Consider the following 20,838-nt stretch of genomic DNA (forward strand, 5'->3'; position numbering starts at 1 on the left):
AATAACCACTTAACCCCTCATTTTTCACTGCAATGTTTCTTATAGTTTATCGGGATGTCCACGAGCCACATCAGCAATGAAGAAAGCCAGATTGTCAGGAGAAGAGATGATGACTATAAAGCAGCGGGCGACAAATGGTACTTGCTATTTTGATTATTAATAATATTAACAATTATTAACATTCTTAAAGATTTAAGAAATGAAGCTCCACAATTGTTATTTCATCGGAATGCAAGTAGTCACTAAAACAGTCATGTCAGGAGAGGTTACAGGTCCTCTTTAAAGGGAACCTGTCACCCAAAAATCGCCTATTAAGCTGTTTACAGTACCTTATAGTGCTGTATAGTCGTTTCCTGATGCACTTTTTGTTAGCTTTGCAGCATGTATGCTCAGTCAGAAATCGATGTTATATTCAGCTGCTGCCCCGTGCTTCAAGTCAGGCTTGAAGTCACGGGGGCAGCGGCCTCGGCGTCTTACATGGCCCTCTCCCCGCCCCCTGCCTCTGTGACTGACAGCCGAAATCCGATTCCGGGACCGCGCTCAACGGCCGCATGCGCAGTAAAGGGCGGCAGGAGCGCGGTCCCGGCTGCCGCGCGTACTACGCGCCGTCTTACTTTCGCCGCACTGCGCATGCGCCCGACATCCTGTATCAAACGCGCCCGCGCCCGGCATCTGGGCGCGGGCGCGTTTGATACAGGATGTCGGGCGCATGCGCAGTGCGGCGAAAGTAAGACGGCGCGTAGTACACGCGGCAGCCGGGACCGCGCTCCTGCCGCCCTTTACTGCACATGCGGCCGTTGAGCGCGGTCCCGGAATCGGATTTCGGCTGTCAGTCACAGAGGCAGGGGGCGGGGAGAGGGCCATGTAAGACGCCGAGGCCGCTGCCCCCGTGACTTCAAGCCTGACTTGAAGCACGGGGCAGCAGCTGAATATAACATCGATTTCTGACTGAGCATACATGCTGCAAAACTAACAAAAAGTGCATCAGGAAACGACTATACAGCACTATAAGGTACTGTAAACAGCTTAATAGGCGATTTTTGGGTGACAGGTTCCCTTTAAACCAATCACATCCATATAATATATATAGCAATATGAATTTAAACATTTAAATTGCAACACCAAGAAGGACAAGTGGTAGGGTTATACAAATCAAAGAAGTAACAAGTGTTGCTAAGATCTGCAAAAACACATTTTCAAGTACCTAGCTCCAATCTGTGACACATGGGAGGGACATAAAAGCCAGATTAAAAGCTAAATTATTTAGCCACATAAAACCTCAAAAATCAGTTTGTCGTGTGGGATGATTGTGTGATGTCTCCTGTTATTCAACCTGCCAGTTATTGCCACTTGTCGCAAACTGGTTTATCACAATGGCAGTTCACATGCACCTAGGCTATGTCAGCATGAGTGTTTGGGAGAAAAAAGACGAACTGGAATGACAGCAAGAGGAACAGAGACAAACCTCTGAATGGTGTGTAGTGATCTATTCTGTATTGCAAGTGAAATTGGAGATCAAATCCCAAGTCTAGGCCGGCAAACAAAGTTCACACAAAGCATCAGAAGATGTTTGCCCAGCAATGGGTTATGAGCCAGACATTCAGCTACACATGTTATCCATTGACGTCATGCTACCTCTTTCAAAGGCCATCATGGTGTCCCGCAAGACAGCAATGGAGGCTAGATTGCCATTTTTATAATTTGCATATCATTAGCATGTCTATAGATCCTGTGATTTTCACAATTCCACAACTTTTCCTTCTTGATGTTGCAATTTCAATGTTGAGGAGTGTATATATATATATATATATACAGTACAGACCAAAAGTTTGGAAACACCTTTTCTTTATTTTCATGACTATGAAAATTGTAGATTCACACTGAAGGCATCAAAACTATGAATTAACACATGTGGAATTATATACATAACAAAAAAGTGTGAAACAACTGAAAATATATCATATTCTAGTTTCTTCCAAGTAGCCACCTTTTGCTTTGACTACTGCTTTGCACACTCTTGGCATTCTCTTGATGAGCTTCAAGAGGTAGTCACCTGAAATGGTCTTCCAACAGTCTTGAAGGAGTTCCCAGAGATGCTTAGCACTTGTTGGCCCTTTTGCCTTCACTCTGCGGTCCAGCTCACCCCAAACCATCTGGATTGGGTTCAGGTCCGGTGACTGTGAAGGCCAGGTCATCTGGCGCAGCACCCCATCACTCTCCTTCATGGTCAAATAGCCCTTACACAGCCTGGAGGTGTGTTTGGGGTCATTGTCCTGTTGAAAAATAAATGATGGTCCAACTAAATGCCCCCAAATTAGGCCCTCAAATCACACCTCAGTTCAGGCCCCTTAATCTTCATCAGACCTTCTTTATCAGACCTCAGATTAGACCCCCCCCCCCCCAATTAAACCCCCAGTCTTTATCAGACCTTAGATCAGATTCCCCAATCAAGCTCCCAATCTTTATCAGACCTCAGATTCAACACTCCAATCAGAACAACCAATCCTCATCAGACCTCAGATCAGGCAGTAAAATAAATATAACAACTTACCTCTACTGCTTCAGATGGTGCAACCACTCTGGAGATCCAACTCTCTCTTCCTGTACTCACTGCTTCCTGCTTCTTCCTATGCCAAGCTGCACTGTGACCTGATGACACAGCACAATAGGTGCCCAGAAGAAGACCAGGGAGTGGTGAGTACAGCCAGTGCTCATAGCGCTACTCCCCGTGTCTCCTGCATACTAATAAAGGCTACTATAATGGAAGCGTTTATTAGTATTTGCTTTATTAAGGCACACTGCCATTTTGAGGGGGAAAAAGTGTGCTTATAAAGTAAAAAATATATTACTTTTCAGGTATAATTATATCTGCATTGGGTGAGAATTTGCAGATAAATTGAAAACCAATTACATTCAAATCAAATAATCTTTGGTATGATTTACTTTCAATGCCAGTTTTCAATAAATTCCACAATGAAAAATATGTTCTCAGCATTGTAGCGTGAGCTTTTTACATTACACTGCAACTAACATCATGGTAAATTATTCCTGTATGTCAAGTATTCAATCACATTGAAACCTTAAGATAGGAAAAATTGCTATTTCTTGGTTTATTACAGTTAATAAATATAATATAATGAAATATTCAAGCTTAATACATCAATTTCCTAATTACTTGTCCAGGCCATGTCATATGCTGCAACAGCCATAACAAAACGTCACCTGTGTGTCCATCAAATGAATGGGCAGAATTGCACTCCTTGACAAAAAAAGAAAGAATAATGCACCAGGAAGGAGTTGTTGGAATGTAATAATGATATCCAGTGCTGCCCATAATTATTCATACCCCTGGCAAATTTTTACTTAAAGTCTTCCACACATAGGTGTCTCCCAAAAGATAATAAGACGATGTACAAGAGGCATTATTGTGGGAAAATAAATTCTCAGCTTTTATTTACATTTGAGCAAAAAGTGTCCAGTCCAAAATTATTCATACCCTTCTCAATAATCAATAGAAAAGCCTTTATTGGCTATTACAGCAATCAAACGCTTCCTATAATTGCAGACCAGCTTTTTGCATGTCCCCACAGGTATTTTTACCCATTCATCTTTAGCAATGAGCACTAATTCTTTCAGGTTGGAGGGTCTTCTTGCCATCACCGTGATCTTTAGCTCCCTCCACAGATTCTCAATTGGATTCAAGTCTGGACTCTGGTTGGGCCACTCCAAAACGTTAATGTTGTTGTCTGCTAACCATTTCTTCACCACTTTTGCTGTGTGTTTTGGGTCATTGTCATGCTGAAATGTCCACTGGTGCCCAAGGCCAAGTTTCTATGCAGACTGCCTGATGTTCTCATTGGGAATCCTTATGTATTTCTCTTTTTTCATAGTGCTGTTTACTGTGATTAGGTTCCCTGGTCCATTGACTGAAACCCCCCCCCCCCCCCAAAGCATTAGGTTCCCACCACCATGTTTGACAGTGGGGATTGTGTTCTTTGGGTTGAAGGCTTCTCCTTTTTTACGCCAAATGAAGGAAACATCATTGTGACCAAACAATAAAATTTTTGTTTCATCTGACCATAACACAGAAGACCAGAAGTCTTCTTCTTTGTCCAGATGAGCTTTTGCAAAGGCAAAGCGAGCTTTTGTGTGCCTTATCTGGAGAAGTGGCGTCCTCCTTGGTCTGCATTGTGCACTGTCCGTTGGATTGTCTGCCTTGAGACATTGCCACCAGCAAAGCCCTGATTCACCAGGATGGCCTTGGTGGTAATCCTTGGATTCTTTTTCACCTCTCTAACTATCCTCCTGGCCAGCACAGGTGTCACTTTTGGCTTCCGACCACTTCCTCTGAGATTTTCCACAGTGCAGAACATTTTTTGCTCAAATGTAAATAAAAGCTGAGAAATGTTTTTTTTTTTCCAAAATAATGCCTCTTTTTTATCGTCTTATTATCTTTTGGGAGACACCTATGTTATTTCCCGTCAAAAAATTACTTGCTGGTTGAATAAAAGTAACTTTAAGTCAAAATTTGCCAGGGGTATGAATAATTATGGGCAGCACTGTATGTAAATGATTACAACATTAGAGAGAAAAGATACGTTTATTTGGGAAAACTGTACAATTGAAAGGAGGCTCTAGGAACTTGTGCGGCCGCCTTTAGCCTGGATACAAGATGAGATACGGTTGGACGTGGAGGCATACAGGTTCTGTATGGTATCCTGCAATACATTTGCCCATAGATGTTGCAGCTGGACCTGAAAATCCTGCACATTTGTAGGTTGTTGAAGCTGGTGTCCCAGCTGGTTCCATAAATGCTTGACTGGATATAAATCTGGAGACCAAGCAGGCCAAGGAAGTGTATCTGGCAGAGACATTTCTGGGAAACCCTTGCTGTGTGTGGGCGAACATTGTCCTTCTGAAAAAGGCCAGTTGCAATCCCTGCCATAAGAGGCAGCACATGTGTCTGCAGGATTCCCTGCACATATCACTGAGCTGTCAGTGTCCCTCATATCACTACTAGGACTGACAGACTACTAGGAGTGACTGACTGATGGCTCCCTGACAGTGGTTCCCCAGATCATCACACTAGCAGTTGGGGCAGTGTGTCTCTCCACAGGAAAGACAAAATTGAAGAGTTAACCACAAGGTCTCTATACTTGAAGCCAACCATCATCAGATCCAAAACAAAACCTGGAAAAATTGTAAAAGACAATACGATTCCAGTCTGTAGCAGTCCATGTTTCTTATTCACGACACCACGAACAAAGGCGACTGTGGCTGGCTGTTAATGAGCAGACACATATTGGGCACCGTAACACCAAATTTATTTTTGCTAAGCGCCTTAAAATGGTCCAGGCAGAGACAGGGGTTTAATGAAGGTGGTGTACAACAAAACTGCTGGAGCTGCTTACCCTTGTTGGTGGATCAAATAATCTTTTCTACTGGTGGTCTGTCTGGGCTGTCCAGAGCCTGTTTGCCTTGTGTACATGCCATCACGTAACCACTGCGCCCAACACCTCCTAACATCTACTGTAGGTCAGAACAGTCATTCATCAAAATGACCATCCTGCTTTTCTCAATCCAATAATGCGCCTCCTATCAAAGTCCGTCAACTGGGCAAAATGTCTTTGAGTGCATATTAGAGACATGTCTAGCAGTCAATAAACTCTCACCAAGAGGTACACTACCCAAAAGTAATGCACAAGGTAGAAAGAATGCTCCAGCACCGAAACGGACGTAATGAAAATTCCCGGTCTTTATTCATCACCAAGATACAGGTGGGTACAGCAAACAGTGGCACTGGCTCCCACTTAATCCCCAAGATCTACGCGTTTCGAACAATGGTGTTCTTAGTCATGATCTGAGGTGTCTTACATGCAACATGTCAGACACCTCAGATCATGACTAAGAACACCATCGTTCGAAACGCGTAGATCTTGGGGATTAAGTTGGAGCCAGTGCCACTGTTTGCTGTACCCACCTGTATCTTGGTGATGAATAAAGACCGGGAATTTTCATTACGTCCGTTTCGGTGCTGGAGCATTCTTTCTACCTTGTGCATTACTTCTGAGGACTGGCTTGAGTCCGCCCCGTGCACCGCCATACAGGATAAGAAGGTGAGCTGGCTGTAACTTTTCTACCCAAAAGTAGCTTCTAAAAGCCTTTTTATAGGTCAGTAGGGGGAGAACTTTTACATCGTCTTGTGGAAAAAAACAGTATCTAATCAGACCACACTTGTAATCATTTACATGTCGCATTTTGGAGCAATCTGACATTTCTCTCAGGGTGCATTTGTGCTTATGTATCCAATGGATGTTACCAATGAAGGTTCTTTTTGTAAGACAGCAAGCAGAAATCTTGAAAATGATGGGGAATTGATATCGGAAGTATACGGGAAAAAAAATTCATTGTAAATTAAATTCTTGCAGACAAACCTTGAAATTTTTAAAACCCCTTATTCAATAGTATCCTAGTTAAAGGGAATCGGTCACGTCATTTTCACCAATGTAACTAACAGCATTTTCCCACAGAGCATTGCAAACACATTCCAAACATACCTGTGTGCACTTTGTGTCTTTAGTCAATGTCCAGAAAAAGTGCTTTTATTCTGAAGGAAAACGGCTCCCAAGTGCCCAGCTGGGTGGACTTTGCTGTTCTCTGTGCCCAAATCAAAACAGACTTAAGAAGAGGGCTGATTTAGCTGCTCATATATTGGGATTGGTAGCAGCTAGAGGTATGGTCCAGGTCTTGTTTGAAAGCTGACATTAAATCCATTACATCAGAAGATATAGCTGTTAGAAATAAGGATGGCAGAGAATGCAGCTGAAGTGAAAGTAAACACAGGTTTCACTGATTTCACTCCTGGCTCCATTTCTAACAGTTATATCTTCAGATTAATATAATTGGAGTTGAGCGAATTGAATCCAACAAAGTGGAATTCGATCCGAATTTCAGGATAAATCAGAGTTGCCGTGAAGCCAAATTTCCTAGTGCTTCGTGGTAACGAATCGATTCAACCTGAAATAGTGTAAAAAAATAAATAAAAACATGCCAGCTGCCGCCAACTTGGTTGAATGAAGATCTCGGCTGAATTCCTTTGCGTGCTGACGTATGATGACATCATCTCGGGCTGCGCGAGATTTCGAGACAGATCTTAAAGCAAGATAGCGAAGGCGGGCCTGTCGTGAGCAAATGGTGTCGGTAAGAGTGATTAATTTTTTTTTCTGTTTATTTTAAACTGTTTTTATGCATGTATGAATGCAGCATCTGAGGGGTACAATGATGGGGAGCGTCGCTATCATCACAAAGTAAATTCGTCACAAAGCGATTTTTTAGCAAAATTTGGCCAAGCAGTCGAATCGAATTTTCCAAAACGTCGCTAATCTCTAGATATAATGCTTCTGTTATTTACTGAAAGTTTGAAATGTTAGCTTTCAAACAATACCCATACCTCTAGCTGCTACCAATCCCAGGATATGAGGAGCTAAATTAGTCCTTCCCTATTTTTAAAGGGATTCTGTCATCAGAAATGAGGCCTATAACCTAAACATATGGCGATGTCCCTAGTAATACACTGAATCCTAAAGTGACTTTATCAAATGCGCCTGTGGCTCTATAATCATAAAAAACTGGTTTATATCACCTGTCACTCACTTCAAAATGTGTCCAAGGGGAGGTCTCATGGTGAAGAGTGCCCATCTCGTTTAGGTGCCCAGCGCCGCCTTCTGAAGTGAAATCGCCGCCCTCCCTTTCATTAGATCCGCCTACCTCAGTTCATCGCCGCCTCTCTAACGTCCGCTCGCTTCAGCCAGATCCCGCGCATGCACACTAGGTATAGGGATCTGGCTGTTTTGGAAAATTCGATTCGGCTGCTTCGTCAAATTTTGCTAAAAAATCGCTTTGTGACGAATTTACTTTGTGATGATAGCGACGCTCCCCATCATTGTACCCCTCAGATGCTGCATTCATACATGCATAAAAACAGTTTAAAATAAACTGAAAAAAAATCAATCACTCTTACCGCCACCATTTGCTCACGACAGGCCCGCCTTCGCTATCTTGCTTTAAGATCTGTCTCGAAATCTCGCGCGGCCCGAGATGATGTCACCATACGTCAGCACGCAAAGGAATTCAGCCGAGATCTTCATTCAACCAAGTTGGCGGCAGCTGGCATGTATTTTTAATTTTTTTTACACTTAAAGGGATTCTGTCATCAGAAATGAGGCCTATAACCTAAACATATGGCGATGTCCCTAGTAATAGAGCCAGAACCCGCGCATGCGCACTAGGTATAGGGATCTGGCTGAAGCGAGCGGACGTTAGAGAGGCGGCGATGAACTGAGGTAGGCGGATCTAATGAAAGGGAGGGCGGCGATTTCACTTCAGAAGGTGGCGCTGGGCACCTAAACGAGATGGCTGCAGCCGGGCACCCTTCACCATGAGACCTCCCCTTGGACACATTTTGAAGTGAGTGACAGGTGATATAAACCTGTTTTTTATGATGATAGAGCCACAGGCGCATTTGATAAAGTCACTTTAGGATTCTATTATTACTAGGGACATCGCCATATGTTTAGGTTATAGGCCTCATTTCTGATGACAGAATCCCTTTAAGTCTGGTTTGCTTTGGGCACTTGAAACAGCAAACCTAACCCAGACACTTTTGAGCTGTTTTCCATCAGAATAAAAGCACCTTTTCTGGACAAGGAATAAAGAAACAAAGTATACACAGGTATGTTTGGAATGTGTTTGCAACCTTCGGTGGGACAATGCTGTAGTAAGGCCTCGTTCACATCAGCATTCAGCCTTTCCATTCTCCTGCTCCGTTATAGGAGCAGGAGAACGGAAAGGACGGATTGGGCACATAACTGAGGCGAGCGGAGCCTACGGACCCCATAGACTATAATGGGGTCCGTTAGGTTTACGCCATTATAGTCTATGGGGTCCGTAGGCTCCGCTCGCCTCAGTTATGTGCCCAATCCGTCCTTTCCGTTCTCCTGCTCCTATAACGGAGCAGGAGAACGGAAAGGCTGAACGTTGGTGTGAACTCAGCCTTATACAGATGAAAATGGCAGCGTGGACCATCAGAGCAGCGTTTAGCAGGTGAGTATGACTCTTCTGTTTCATGGCCCATGCTACAGGAACTTGTTAAAAAATCATCTTTTATCTGAAAACTCCTTTAAGGCCCGGGGCCCAGATCTTCCTCAGTCCGCCCTTAGGCCCCAGTATTTAGCTATAAAGTTGCATAGATTATTTTACTATTCATTCTGCTCATAGAGCTCATTATCGAGCGTCACATTCAATTTGAAATCTTCTGTTTTAACTGTGCTTTATTGATAGCGTTGTTTATCCAAGCGTTATCACTGATGCCTGATGGTTTACAACTCTATTACGTTTTCTTTTAATATCCCCTTAGGTATAGAAAATGATGAGGAAATAAAACAATTGGATGAAGAAATAAAGGAACTCAATGAGTCTAATTCCCAGATGGAATCTGATATGATTAAGCTGAGAACTCAGGTAACAGTTTTCTAAAAGCAATATTGAAAATGTCTTGCATAGGTAATTTTAGAAAGAACGGTACCGCTAGCTCTGCCGAGAAGGCATACAACTCTGCCATGTATGAGTTACCTATATGAGATGCCACTAACCTACTCATAAATTTAAGAACAAAATACAAAAAAATTAAATAACGCAGTAAAACTTTTATTCTCATGCTCACCCATACTTCATGCATGCCCAGGTCATTTGTTCAGAAGTAAAATTCACCCTTATTGGTCACTTTTGCTTACTGTAACACGGATAGACAATGGCACAGCAGCCTATCAGACTGTAATACTAAATTATCATTGTCATTGTAACATTTTTCTTTTTTAAAGCCTGCACTGTTTCTTTGTGACATGCATGTGCATGAAAAATCCGGATAACATCTCTATGTGACATGCGTGAGTGCATCCGTACTTCTGTAAATACCGTCTTCTGTGGCCACATAATCATGCTGGCTGCATGGTATTCATCAACCAAGACATCAGATGTATTTATGGAGAGATCGGGAAAAAAAAATTACATGGAGGGTAAGGGTGAGGATGAGAACTCGGTGACCATATCAAGTGTTACATTCAAGCGTGTGGCACTGTTAAAACAATAGAACAGAAATACCAATTTGATCTTCTATTAACCCAAATTTGGTAAAAAAAAAAATAATCAAAAATTAAAATAAAGTAATATTTACAAGTATCTGGAAAACAAGAAGAAAATAAGAACTGCCTATTGTCTACAGACGTGCGATTATTGACGTAAATTGTAGTATAATAGTTATGTTTGTATATTAGAATTTAGTGGTTATGATTTTTATCATTCAAAGAGGTGGAACTAAAAAGCACACACATTACTAATGATTTCCCAAACAACCATCAATTCTAAGCATCACCTAAGCCATTACTGAAGAGTGCTGGCTTAGAACCTTTAACATTGCAATTGGACTGTTGGCCTAGTCTGGTGGCTAGTCTAACAAATCTGGTTCCAAAAGTGACCCATGCTGGTCGATGACACACACGTCCATTATTTTGTTCACTTGAATCAGTTCCACCTCTTTTGCTTCATTCTCTGCCCCCTTTTCAGCTTCTGCTCCCTCCCACTAGGTACTGGACGAGCGTCCTGTTGCTTGCCAAGAACCCTGTGTTGATGAATACCAATTTCATGTAAGTTACACGGGAGGGGAGGTTGTGTGATTTTTCCATGTAACTTACACGAAATTCAGCCTTCGAAGAATAAAAGTTATCCATAAGTAGTATTTGATTTCATTTTTTTTCTTTTTTAACCTACTAGTTTTACATTGTATACATAGGTAGTATGCTCATGACATAGAACAAAAATTAGGACATCAAAGAGTTTTTTTTTTTTTTATGACTTCAACGAACATGAGCATTAATTATATTGCTATATCATATAGGCCCAAGTCATAGACATTTTAGATAGATGTGTCTTTAAAGTAATTCCAGGCACGACTGATACTGTGTCACGTCGAGTACAGTGCCTAAGGAGCTGGTGCATGAGAAAAAAAATTACTTTTGGCATTCTTTGAGTCATGTACAGCTTTTCATGACCTAAATTTATCATATATAATTTAAAAAAATGCTGTAATTAAAAAGCGCTGTAAAACAACATACTATGTTAATAGTGATGGGGATAGGGAGGTAAGCGAGCGAGCCCCACATATCAAATTTATTATCAATTTAGTAAAACTTATTTACTGTCTAATAAACAGATCATACTCAATTAAGAAATTCATAATGGAAATCATATACAAACTAGAGACCTGGCCACAATTGATGAAATCACTTCTGTGTGACCCATGATGTCATGCAGTTACCCGATGAGCATGAGAGGAACACATTACTGACAGTAAAGAAGTATATAAGTACATAAAAGGCATACAAACTGCTGGTATAGACCATTTTGAAACATACTGTAGACATTAATTAACAAACTATAAAAACGACATTACCGTCCATATACTTACATATCCGCTATTCTTCCCAACCACCCTCTAACAATACACATGCACACTCTGCTGGAGAGGTCTTGTTCTCAATGGGGAGAGCATAGTAAACTGTTGCCAGGCTCATCTGGAAGAGACGAATGCACCTGAGAACAAAAGGATCAAGCATGTTGAAATCCCACAGGCCAGTCCTTACTTTCCCTCGAAACGACCTCGTGCACATTAGATGGCCTGCCAGGTCTGCCGAATTCAGCAGGATCAACGACATTAATCTAATGTGTATGCCCAGCTTTAGAACCATGAATATATGACTACATTAATAGTGTGTAATTGTGTCAGACCAAATACATACAAATCAAATTTCCTTATTATTCTAGACTTTCAAATCACAAAGTAACACACACATAGTAAACTGCACTCCCACTACTCGTATGGGTCACATAGTGAAGTCACGTGGCCTTCTGTACATGTATGGAGTACAGCATATACAAGCTGAGATGCCAACATGGGTATACAGGAAGAGCGACCCTCTAGCTGAAGGGCACAAAAGCTAAGATTACTACTGCACCAGTTATATTCAAAATATTTAGTAAGCCACATACTCCAGTCAATTAGCTATGCTGTTGTGCTCACATGTAACAAAATTCAACCACCTGACCACTTGACTATTTAATATTACAATTACCAGTAATATTGTGATGAATTTAGTTAGACCTGACACTAGTGGTATTGCTGATTGCACCACAACTACATTATACGTCTTATAATACCTTGTATTTTGCCCCGTCTATGCTTTATAGATTACAACAATGGAGAGTAACCTGAAGACAATAGAAGAGGAAAACAAAGTCATTGAGCAGCAGAATGAGTCTCTTCTGCATGAACTGGCCAATCTCAGTCAGTCTTTAATTCATAGTCTCGCTAATATTCAGCTACCCCATATGGTGAGTAATTCCCGTTTGTCTGTCATAGAATGCCATAATGTATATTTGGTCATTAATCAGGTAAAGTAACTACATTAATAACTTCCTTACATAAAACAGTGCTTTCCTTTCTTTGTACTTGTGGTGTTTTGGTTGTTTCCTTTGAGGACATATAACCATCTTTTCCATTGTTTAGACTGTATGTTTAGTTCTTGTCTCCTGTTGCGTTATTGTCATGGTGTTTTCAAAACTTTCTCGGAACGTGCTCCTCATGTATAGAGTAGTAATTCTGCCATTAGACATAGGACTTTTCTGCTCAAGCTTTTCATCATCTACTGTAGATGGAGCAGTGGCTAAGGTAACCTTCTTTAATTGTCAATAGTTTATGCTTAGAGGATGTTTTGCACTACCTATACTAACTTGTCTAAAAACTTGAATAGGGAAAACCTGGTAACAACCCCTTCTTCTCATTAGTCGACATTAATGTATCATCTATGTATCTGTATTCATTGCCACCTATGTCATTTGTTTTTGTCATTTATCTTCCATGTTTCTTGACTAATTAGTGAATATATTTAGTCCATTTTTGTTGGGTCTCTTGTTCTTCAGCTTTTCTTCCATACTTTTGCCCCACAGAGTCAAATGTATGTAACTTATGTCTAAAGTTCCAAATATTAATCACAACTTGAACTCTACCCATGGTCTACTCCTTTTCTCTTTTCTCAATAGTTCATCCCATGCACATCTTCAGGATTCTTCTAGGGCTGAATCTCATCTTTGGAAAACATGTTCATGTTCGTTTAGAGCTTCCCTCTTCATCAATCATCCAAACTTTAATTTTCTATTCTTCCTCGGACTCATTATTAGTATTGTAAATATGGAGTTACCCTAGGCACCATACTCTCCTTGTGCAACCTGTGTGGTAATCCTAGTTTCCATGAATGGTTTGTATGTGGACCAGCCATCATCATTACACCAAGTCATGCCTCGTTAATGCATGTTCTCCTCCAGACTGTAAGCTTCTATATGTAGGACGATCTCCTTCATCTAAAACGGTGTCTGTAACTCTCTTATGTACAGCAATCTTCAGGGATTGGCTCCTAAATGTTGATATAGAAATTGTATGTATGTCCTTTTCAAAACTCAAAACAAAGGAAGAAAATGGCACACACTTTTTTTCATGTACAATATATAGACATATATTTTTCATACATCTTGATTACAAGGTTAAGTGAACATTTTGAGCTGAATTTTTGTCAATCGTGAGATTCTGGCCTCAAAATTAATAACTTTGTCGTCACATACTGCTGCATTTGTCATACCTTGTATGGATGTATTTGCACTGAATATAAATGTGTTTTTTATATTGTCTTTGGTTGGCTTTATTGGCAGTACTACTCTGATATTGTCTTATATGCCATAAACTATAGAAGACACAACATAATTCCGAATACTTGCAATATATAGGATTAATAGTAATCCAGAACTGCAAACTCCCTATCATCTGAAAGTGGATCCCTATGAGTTAAGGTCTGACTTGTTAACAAGCCTTGGAACATGACAAGGGAAAATAGCCAAACCAAATATCTATCCGTATACAGCTGTTTGGAGGTGCTTGCCCCTCACCTGTATGGAGTAGAATTCTGGCTGGTCTCTCCAAGGAGAACCAGCAACCTGCCTAAGCTGAATTCAAGGAATCACGTTCAGCCAGTCAGAATCCTACTATGTACCGATGAGGGCCACCCACTGCCCTGACAGCTCTATACGGATAGATATTTGGCTTGGATATTTTCCCTTGTCATGTTCCAAGGCTTGCTAAAATGTTGGACCTTGACTCATATTTAGCCACTTCCAGAAGGTGGCGCTAGTGAAATGGTTCTCTTTCCCTGGAAGATGCCTCTTTACATATTGTTTTCCATTCCTAACAATAAGTCTCCATACAGAGCAGGTCTCTTTAAAGAGGACCTTTCACCTGGAAAAACATTGTGAACTAAGTATCCTGACATATACAGCGGCGCCCAGGGATCTCACTGCACTTACTATTATCCCTGGGCGCCGCTCCGTTCTCCCGTTATGTCCTCCGGTATCTTCGCTTAGTAGGTTATAGTAGGCGGAGACTGCCCTTGTTCTGCTGGGCGTCTCCTCCTCCTAGGCTGTAGCGCTGGCCAATCGCAGCGCAGAGATCACAGCCTGGGAGTTTTTTTTCTCCCAGGCTGTGAGCTGTGCGCTGCGATTGGCCAGCGCTACAGCCTAGGAGGAGGAGACGCCCAGCAGAACAAGGGCAGTCTCCGCCTACTATAACCTACTGAGCGAAGATACCGGAGGACATAACCGGAGAACGGAGCGGCGCCCAGGGATAATATGAAGTGCAGTGAGATCTCTGGGTGCCGCTGTATATGTCAGGATACTTAGTTCACAATGTTTTTCCAGGTGAAATTAAGGAGAACCAGCACCCTGCCTGAACTACAGAACTGCATAAAGCAATAACATGAGGCTTTATAGCAGTATCAGAGATGTCTCTTTTAAACATTTGCGCAGTTAAATACAGTACCAAAAATGAAACTTTAGTCAAATACTTTCAGCCAGTTATATGAATCTCTCCATCTCCATAATAGTTATTTATCTGATTGCCTCCATTCCAGAGGTTGCTCAGTCCTCTACTGTGTCATAGTTGAAGCTTACCTGAATTGTCTTTGGCAACTTGACTATGGAAAAGTACTTTCAAGAACTGCTTGGCAGATAGCATGGACAATGCTGCATGTCAGATGGCTCATGCCAGTGCTGCTTTGAGGTCAAGTTGTCAAGAATAAATCAGGATTCAGTTGTGACCTAGTAGAGGACAGTAGGGATTTCACTTCCAGTATGTCAATGAGACCAAATACTTTCATTAGCTGTTGTGTGGCTAATAGCCAGCCCCTGGCTGATGTTGATTTCAGTGCTCTTTCACGCCAGAAAACTGGCATAGAAGATGATAAATGTGGCTGAACTGCCATCCCCGCCCCCTTTTTTTGGTAAAGTGGCAAGGCTAGCAGAGAAATGCCACTTATGCAAAAAGAATTGTGCAAGTGCCCTTGGAAAAGTCGCAGATGTGCAGTTTGTGACTTTTTTACGCCATAAAGGTGGTGTATTTAATGATAAATGTTGGCCAGTGTTTTTTTTTATGCAGTTCATCACACAAAACCGAGCTTTAAAGGGGTTAAAATATTGATGGTCTAGTCTCAGGATATCAATATTAGATCAGTGGTGGTCTTATTGGGACCCATGACAATCAGCAGTCCTTGGCCGAGCGCTGTGGCCTCTTCAGTGCTTACAAGGGGCTGTCCACCTGCTCACCAGCTACATAGTAACATCAGTGTAAGATATTGTGGCTTCATCCCATTCACTTGAACGGGATGAAGCTGTAGCACCTTGCACAGCTGTTTATAAGAAGATACCATGTAAACAATGAAGAGACCACAGGTCTACACAGGTGCTATGAGCCAGACCCCCACAGATCTATATTGATGACCTATCCTGAGGATACACCATCAAAGTTCTGATTCCAGAAAACCCCAATGCCTGGAACGCTCAGTCCACCACTGCTCCGAAGGCCTCATACATGACAGACCTGTATTTACTTGCTGCATTTGATCAATACGGGGTGCATTAGTCTCATCACCTCAGGATAAATAAGTGCACTTAGCTTTTCTTTTAGCAATTGATGTTTACTTTTAGGACATTAAAGTCCAAGGCAAAGCTTTATATGTGATGGCAGCTCAATTAGGAACGTTTCTTGCAGTGTAAAATATGCTTTTACCCAATTGAAAACAGAAGTCAAGCTGTGATCCTACTTGTCATAGTCATAGGCCATAACTGCAGATATCTTCAGGTTACATCTCTGAATGTTCAGCCCATCCTAAATATACATCTCTCCTGAACCTAGCAGACATCACTTAAAGAGAACCTGTCAACATGAAAATGCAGTGCAATCTCCAGACAGAATGTTTTAGAGCAGGAGCTGAACAGATTATTATATTGTTTTATAGCAGGGGTGCACAACCTGCGGCCCGGGGGCCACATGCGGCCCTTGATACTATTCTATGCGGCCCCCAACCATATGGTAACAGACATGTATGCCTATGTCTTGTGACTGCTCACATGTATTTTTCATGTATTTCTCCCATTAGATGGGAGTCCTAGAAGTGTAACTAGACATTAATGGTACATAATGTGTGTTCAATATGCCATAAGTACAATATTTCAGTTGTTAATACACCTTTACATTTTAATTTCGGCCCTCGTAATTGGTTCAGTCTGGCAATGTGGCCCCCAACCAGGAAACGTTGTGCACCCCTATTTTATAGGAAAACATTAAAGGGGTTGGCTGCTTACTGTTAAGTCTTTACTAATGTGTGGCAGGCCGGACAATATATAACTTAATATATAGTCATAAAAATTTGGTGTCATTTTATTGATCCCGAAATCCAGGTCCCCTGGTTAGAAATGTTTTTCCTCTACAGCAATCAGGTCTCACCCAGGAAATGGAGGGTCATGTGATTCTACATGTCCTTGAGATTTCTGCAAGTGCCCTAGTTTCCTGACTGTCCATCTACATGTCCTTGAGATTTCTGCAAGTGCCCTAGTTTCCTGACTGTCCAGTATTCACTATTACATTGAGCAGACTTGGGTCTTAGTTGCCTAATTTTATTACATTCTTGTCCCTCCTCACTAACGTCTTGAGGAAGAAACATCTGGTCCCTCAAGAATTTTATGGTGTCCCCCTATGTTGTTAACCAGCTTGTGCTAACAAACTAGTATACACAGTAAAACCACTCTGCTCCACAAGCTGTCCATTCACCACCATCCACCTCGTTTCGCCGTCACTTGTCCCTGCTGCTTAGTCTGTCACTGCCCCAGCTTCCTCGATTAACATTAGAAGCAGAGCGGATCTTGCATCCTCAACTTTCATAGTTGTCGTTACCATCTTTAGCAACTGCTTGGAATGGGAAAAAAAAGTCAAACTTTGAGTTGAGCAAGTAGCGTCTACAGTGTAGAAGGATGAATCAAAATTTAAAATTTTTTGAAGGCCTGATAATAATTATCTTGATGCTCCTCAGCAGGGAATGGTATACCTAATCCAGAGTTTATTCCATTCACTTGTACCAAATGAGTCTTTTTTTTTTTTTTTTTGCAAAGTCTGCCTCATTGCCTCATGGAAGAACTTCTGCATCATTACTCAAAAGCCAACTTCGATTCTAGCATTTTGGATCTAAAGTCTTGTAGAATGGGATTAGACTAAGTTCTGGAATGCCCTGGTAAAGATGGTTTGCTTTTCTGTTCCAACAAATGTTTTACTTCTTTAGTCATTACCTTGATGTTATTCAGCAGGGAACAATAGTCCTCTTCCATGGTTTTCTCCATACACTTGTGACAAACATTTTTGTATAAAGGAGAAGACTTTTCCACATTACCTCACAGAGGAAGAACTTCTCCTTGATTACTCTTTTTTTTTTTAGATGTACAAGTAATATTGTGAATCACAATGCATTGTGTTGACAACAATAACCCAAAGCTGCATCAAACTGTATCTCCAGGCAACCATGATAAACCATGATAAGCTGCAACATTTCAGTAAAGTGCTATGCTGCAGAGCCATGCCAATAAATTTACCCCTGTAGCCCCAACTTTATCTGGAATGTTATTCAGTAAGTTATGAATGGAAAATACAAGAAATAATCATTGTACAAGTACAAATGTGACTACCCTTTGATACTTGTATGATATCTGTAGTCTACTTTCCATCTGTTTGTTATGGAGCAGTAATCCGTTCCTTTAGACACTTACATGTAAATGTGTAACACCATTAGAGGAGCTAATCCATATATATCTGTTTATGGCACCCTTTGTCCTGAATAGGACCAGTAGGCACCTGTATATACTGTGGATTGGATTCCCTAGTCATGGTCAAAAAGGGGATTTGGATTCATGATGCACAAACTCCTTAGCAAGTATGCAAACAAGGCATCAAACCCTCTCTTAAAGTCTACCTCTTTGTGAAGACCACCCTTTATTTAAACAAGTTTTTGTGTGATAGATATTCAGTTCCATCATATACTATGCATACATACCATCATCCAGAAGTGCTCCACCCAAAAAATTATATTATTTAATCTGCCAGTATGGTACACAATGTGAATATTAGTGCAGGTAATCTGCTTCCTGGTGTTTTCTTTTTTTCATACATTTTGATCTCAGTTCCATTTCTCTACTGTACCACGTGAGCTTTAGTGATTTATTTGTAGACTTGAGGTCAGTTTCTTTATGCATCCCTATGACACGTTCAATCCACCCACAAAATGAACTTACCTGAAAAGTAGCCAAGATGTTCATCCTAAAATTGTACGTGCTCATTCACACTAACATGCGATCTTCTTGGCCGGCCATCAAAAACCAAAAGCTGCTCAAATTATACTCAGTCCATGATTAGATATTCCTACAGTGTTGGAAATGGGAACAGTTTCTGAAGTAAAAATTTCAGCCCAAAAAAGTAACATTTTCTGTTAAAGCAGATTTTAATCAAATACTTATGGAAAAAGTTTGAGGGTCTATATGTTTGACATATTTGCTCATAGGGAAGATGTTGTCAGAAGGATCTTTTAGAGACACTGCTCCATGTACATATATATTAACTTCCTTTTTTATTCTATGGCATTTCTGTGTTGTTGTTTTTTTTTTCTAATTGCTGTTTCTCTCTGGTGATATATGACAGCTTTGTAAGAGATTTCTTTGCTGTTTTTTGCTGTGATTATTGAAAAACCTTTGTAACAACGGCACTGCAGTTTTGATGCGAGTTTATAAAACTTTTCAAAAAATCCAGCACTGCAGTAAAAACAGATACACCGAGAAAAATCCATCAATACTCTGTCATCTCTCACCTAGTGTGCCATGCAACATGCTGTACTTATTACAGGGCATTGTTTTCCAACACTTTCTGGTAAAAATAATTGTAGGGGTCTTGATAAATAAGTTCTGCTCCTCAAAACTCTGAAGCCTAGTCAACTTTTGCCAACCCATCTGTATACATCAGAAAATTACACAGGGGCTCATTGAGCAAGAATGTTTCACTGCAGTCCGATATAAAAAAATAAACTGCCTGTGTTTTACGATGGTACAGGGACCGAAGGGGCGACGCATGACTGCTATCTTTAGTGTCGTTTTAGTTGTGCACGGCCCCCTTAGGCCATAAACAAGGCGTAACAACAGTTTTTCATACTTGTTCTTTAAAGGGCATCTGTCAGCAGTTTTTCACCTATGAAACTGGCTGGCAGCTGAAGGTATCTGTCTTGTTCCTAAGTTCATATGTGCCCGCATTGCTGAGAAAAATGAAGTTTTAATATATGCACATGAGCCTCTAGGAGCAACAGGAGCATTGCGATTACACCTAGAGGTTTTGCTCTCTCTGCAACTGCCATGCCCTCTGCAGTTCAGCAAATCTGCTGACAGATGCACTTTAAAATTAGCAAGATCAGTTTTTGTCATGGTACAATAGTCTGTCAAGCATATCATTCACCTACAAAAAAGAAGGCTACAAAATAATATAGTTTTTTTTTTTTTACTATCTTGTAGGACCCCATCAACGAACAAAATTTTGATGCCTACGTGACCACATTGACGGACATGTATACAAATCAAGATCGCTATCAAAGCCCGGAAAATAAGGCACTTCTGGAAAACATAAAACAAGCTGTAAGAGGAATACAAGTCTAAAAAAAAAAGAAGGTTTTGCTCAAACAACAAAATAACAGATGACTCTTGTTTTCTGCTGCTGTAATCTACCGGAAAAGTGTTATATATATTTATTCATTCTGAGACAGTGTTATGCTTACAAGACTCCATGATGATTCGATGTCTTGCTTTAAGAATAGTACCTGCTGAATAGATTTTGAATACATTCACATTTTGTACGTTTTCATATAAGCTAACATTGTGTGATATGCCATGTAATGTTTATAGCTGCTAATGTATGCACATTTTTAAGGTAAATATATTTCTGAAAAAAAGGAAAGCTGCCGAAGAGAATCAGAGGGTAGATTTTTTAAAAGCTTTGGTGATCAACGTTTTAGTATTTTGAACTGGATAAGACAAATTCTGCTTCTAAAATGGTATTGCCATCTGCTGCCACTTTCTAGAAAACTTCATTTGGTCTCTGAATACTGGAAATTTTAAGGTTTGGAACAACATAGTCCATGGAATGCCTACAGTTTCACATTGGGCAGTAAAGTGAAATTGCTTTATTTTTTAAGGACCTTTCGAGTGGAAGGCTGTTTTTTTGGTTTCAGATGTTGGTTATCCAAGTGGGGCAACTTTTTTTTTAAACTCTGAAGAATGGACACTTGAGAATTGAACGATTCAAAAACAATGTTGACATAAGACAAC

At 40.8% G+C, this 20,838-nt stretch overlaps 1 protein-coding gene across 1 annotated transcript in view; it reads left to right on the top strand.

Moving 5' to 3' along the window:
• The window catches only part of MYT1L (myelin transcription factor 1 like), a 246,292-nt gene extending 226,123 nt beyond the window's left edge, over positions 1 to 20,169 (top strand). Inside the window, exons 19-22 of the mRNA XM_044290651.1 lie at positions 46 to 137; positions 9,416 to 9,519; positions 12,301 to 12,444; positions 20,029 to 20,169. Coding sequence (XP_044146586.1) covers positions 46 to 137; positions 9,416 to 9,519; positions 12,301 to 12,444; positions 20,029 to 20,169 — 481 coding nt within the window. The remainder of the gene's footprint in view (positions 1 to 45; positions 138 to 9,415; positions 9,520 to 12,300; positions 12,445 to 20,028) is intronic.
• The last annotated feature ends 669 nt before the right edge of the window (positions 20,170 to 20,838 follow it).

The sequence above is a fragment of the Bufo gargarizans genome, chromosome 4 (genome assembly GCF_014858855.1).
Source record: "Bufo gargarizans isolate SCDJY-AF-19 chromosome 4, ASM1485885v1, whole genome shotgun sequence".
Classification (NCBI taxonomy): Eukaryota; Metazoa; Chordata; class Amphibia; order Anura; family Bufonidae; genus Bufo; species Bufo gargarizans.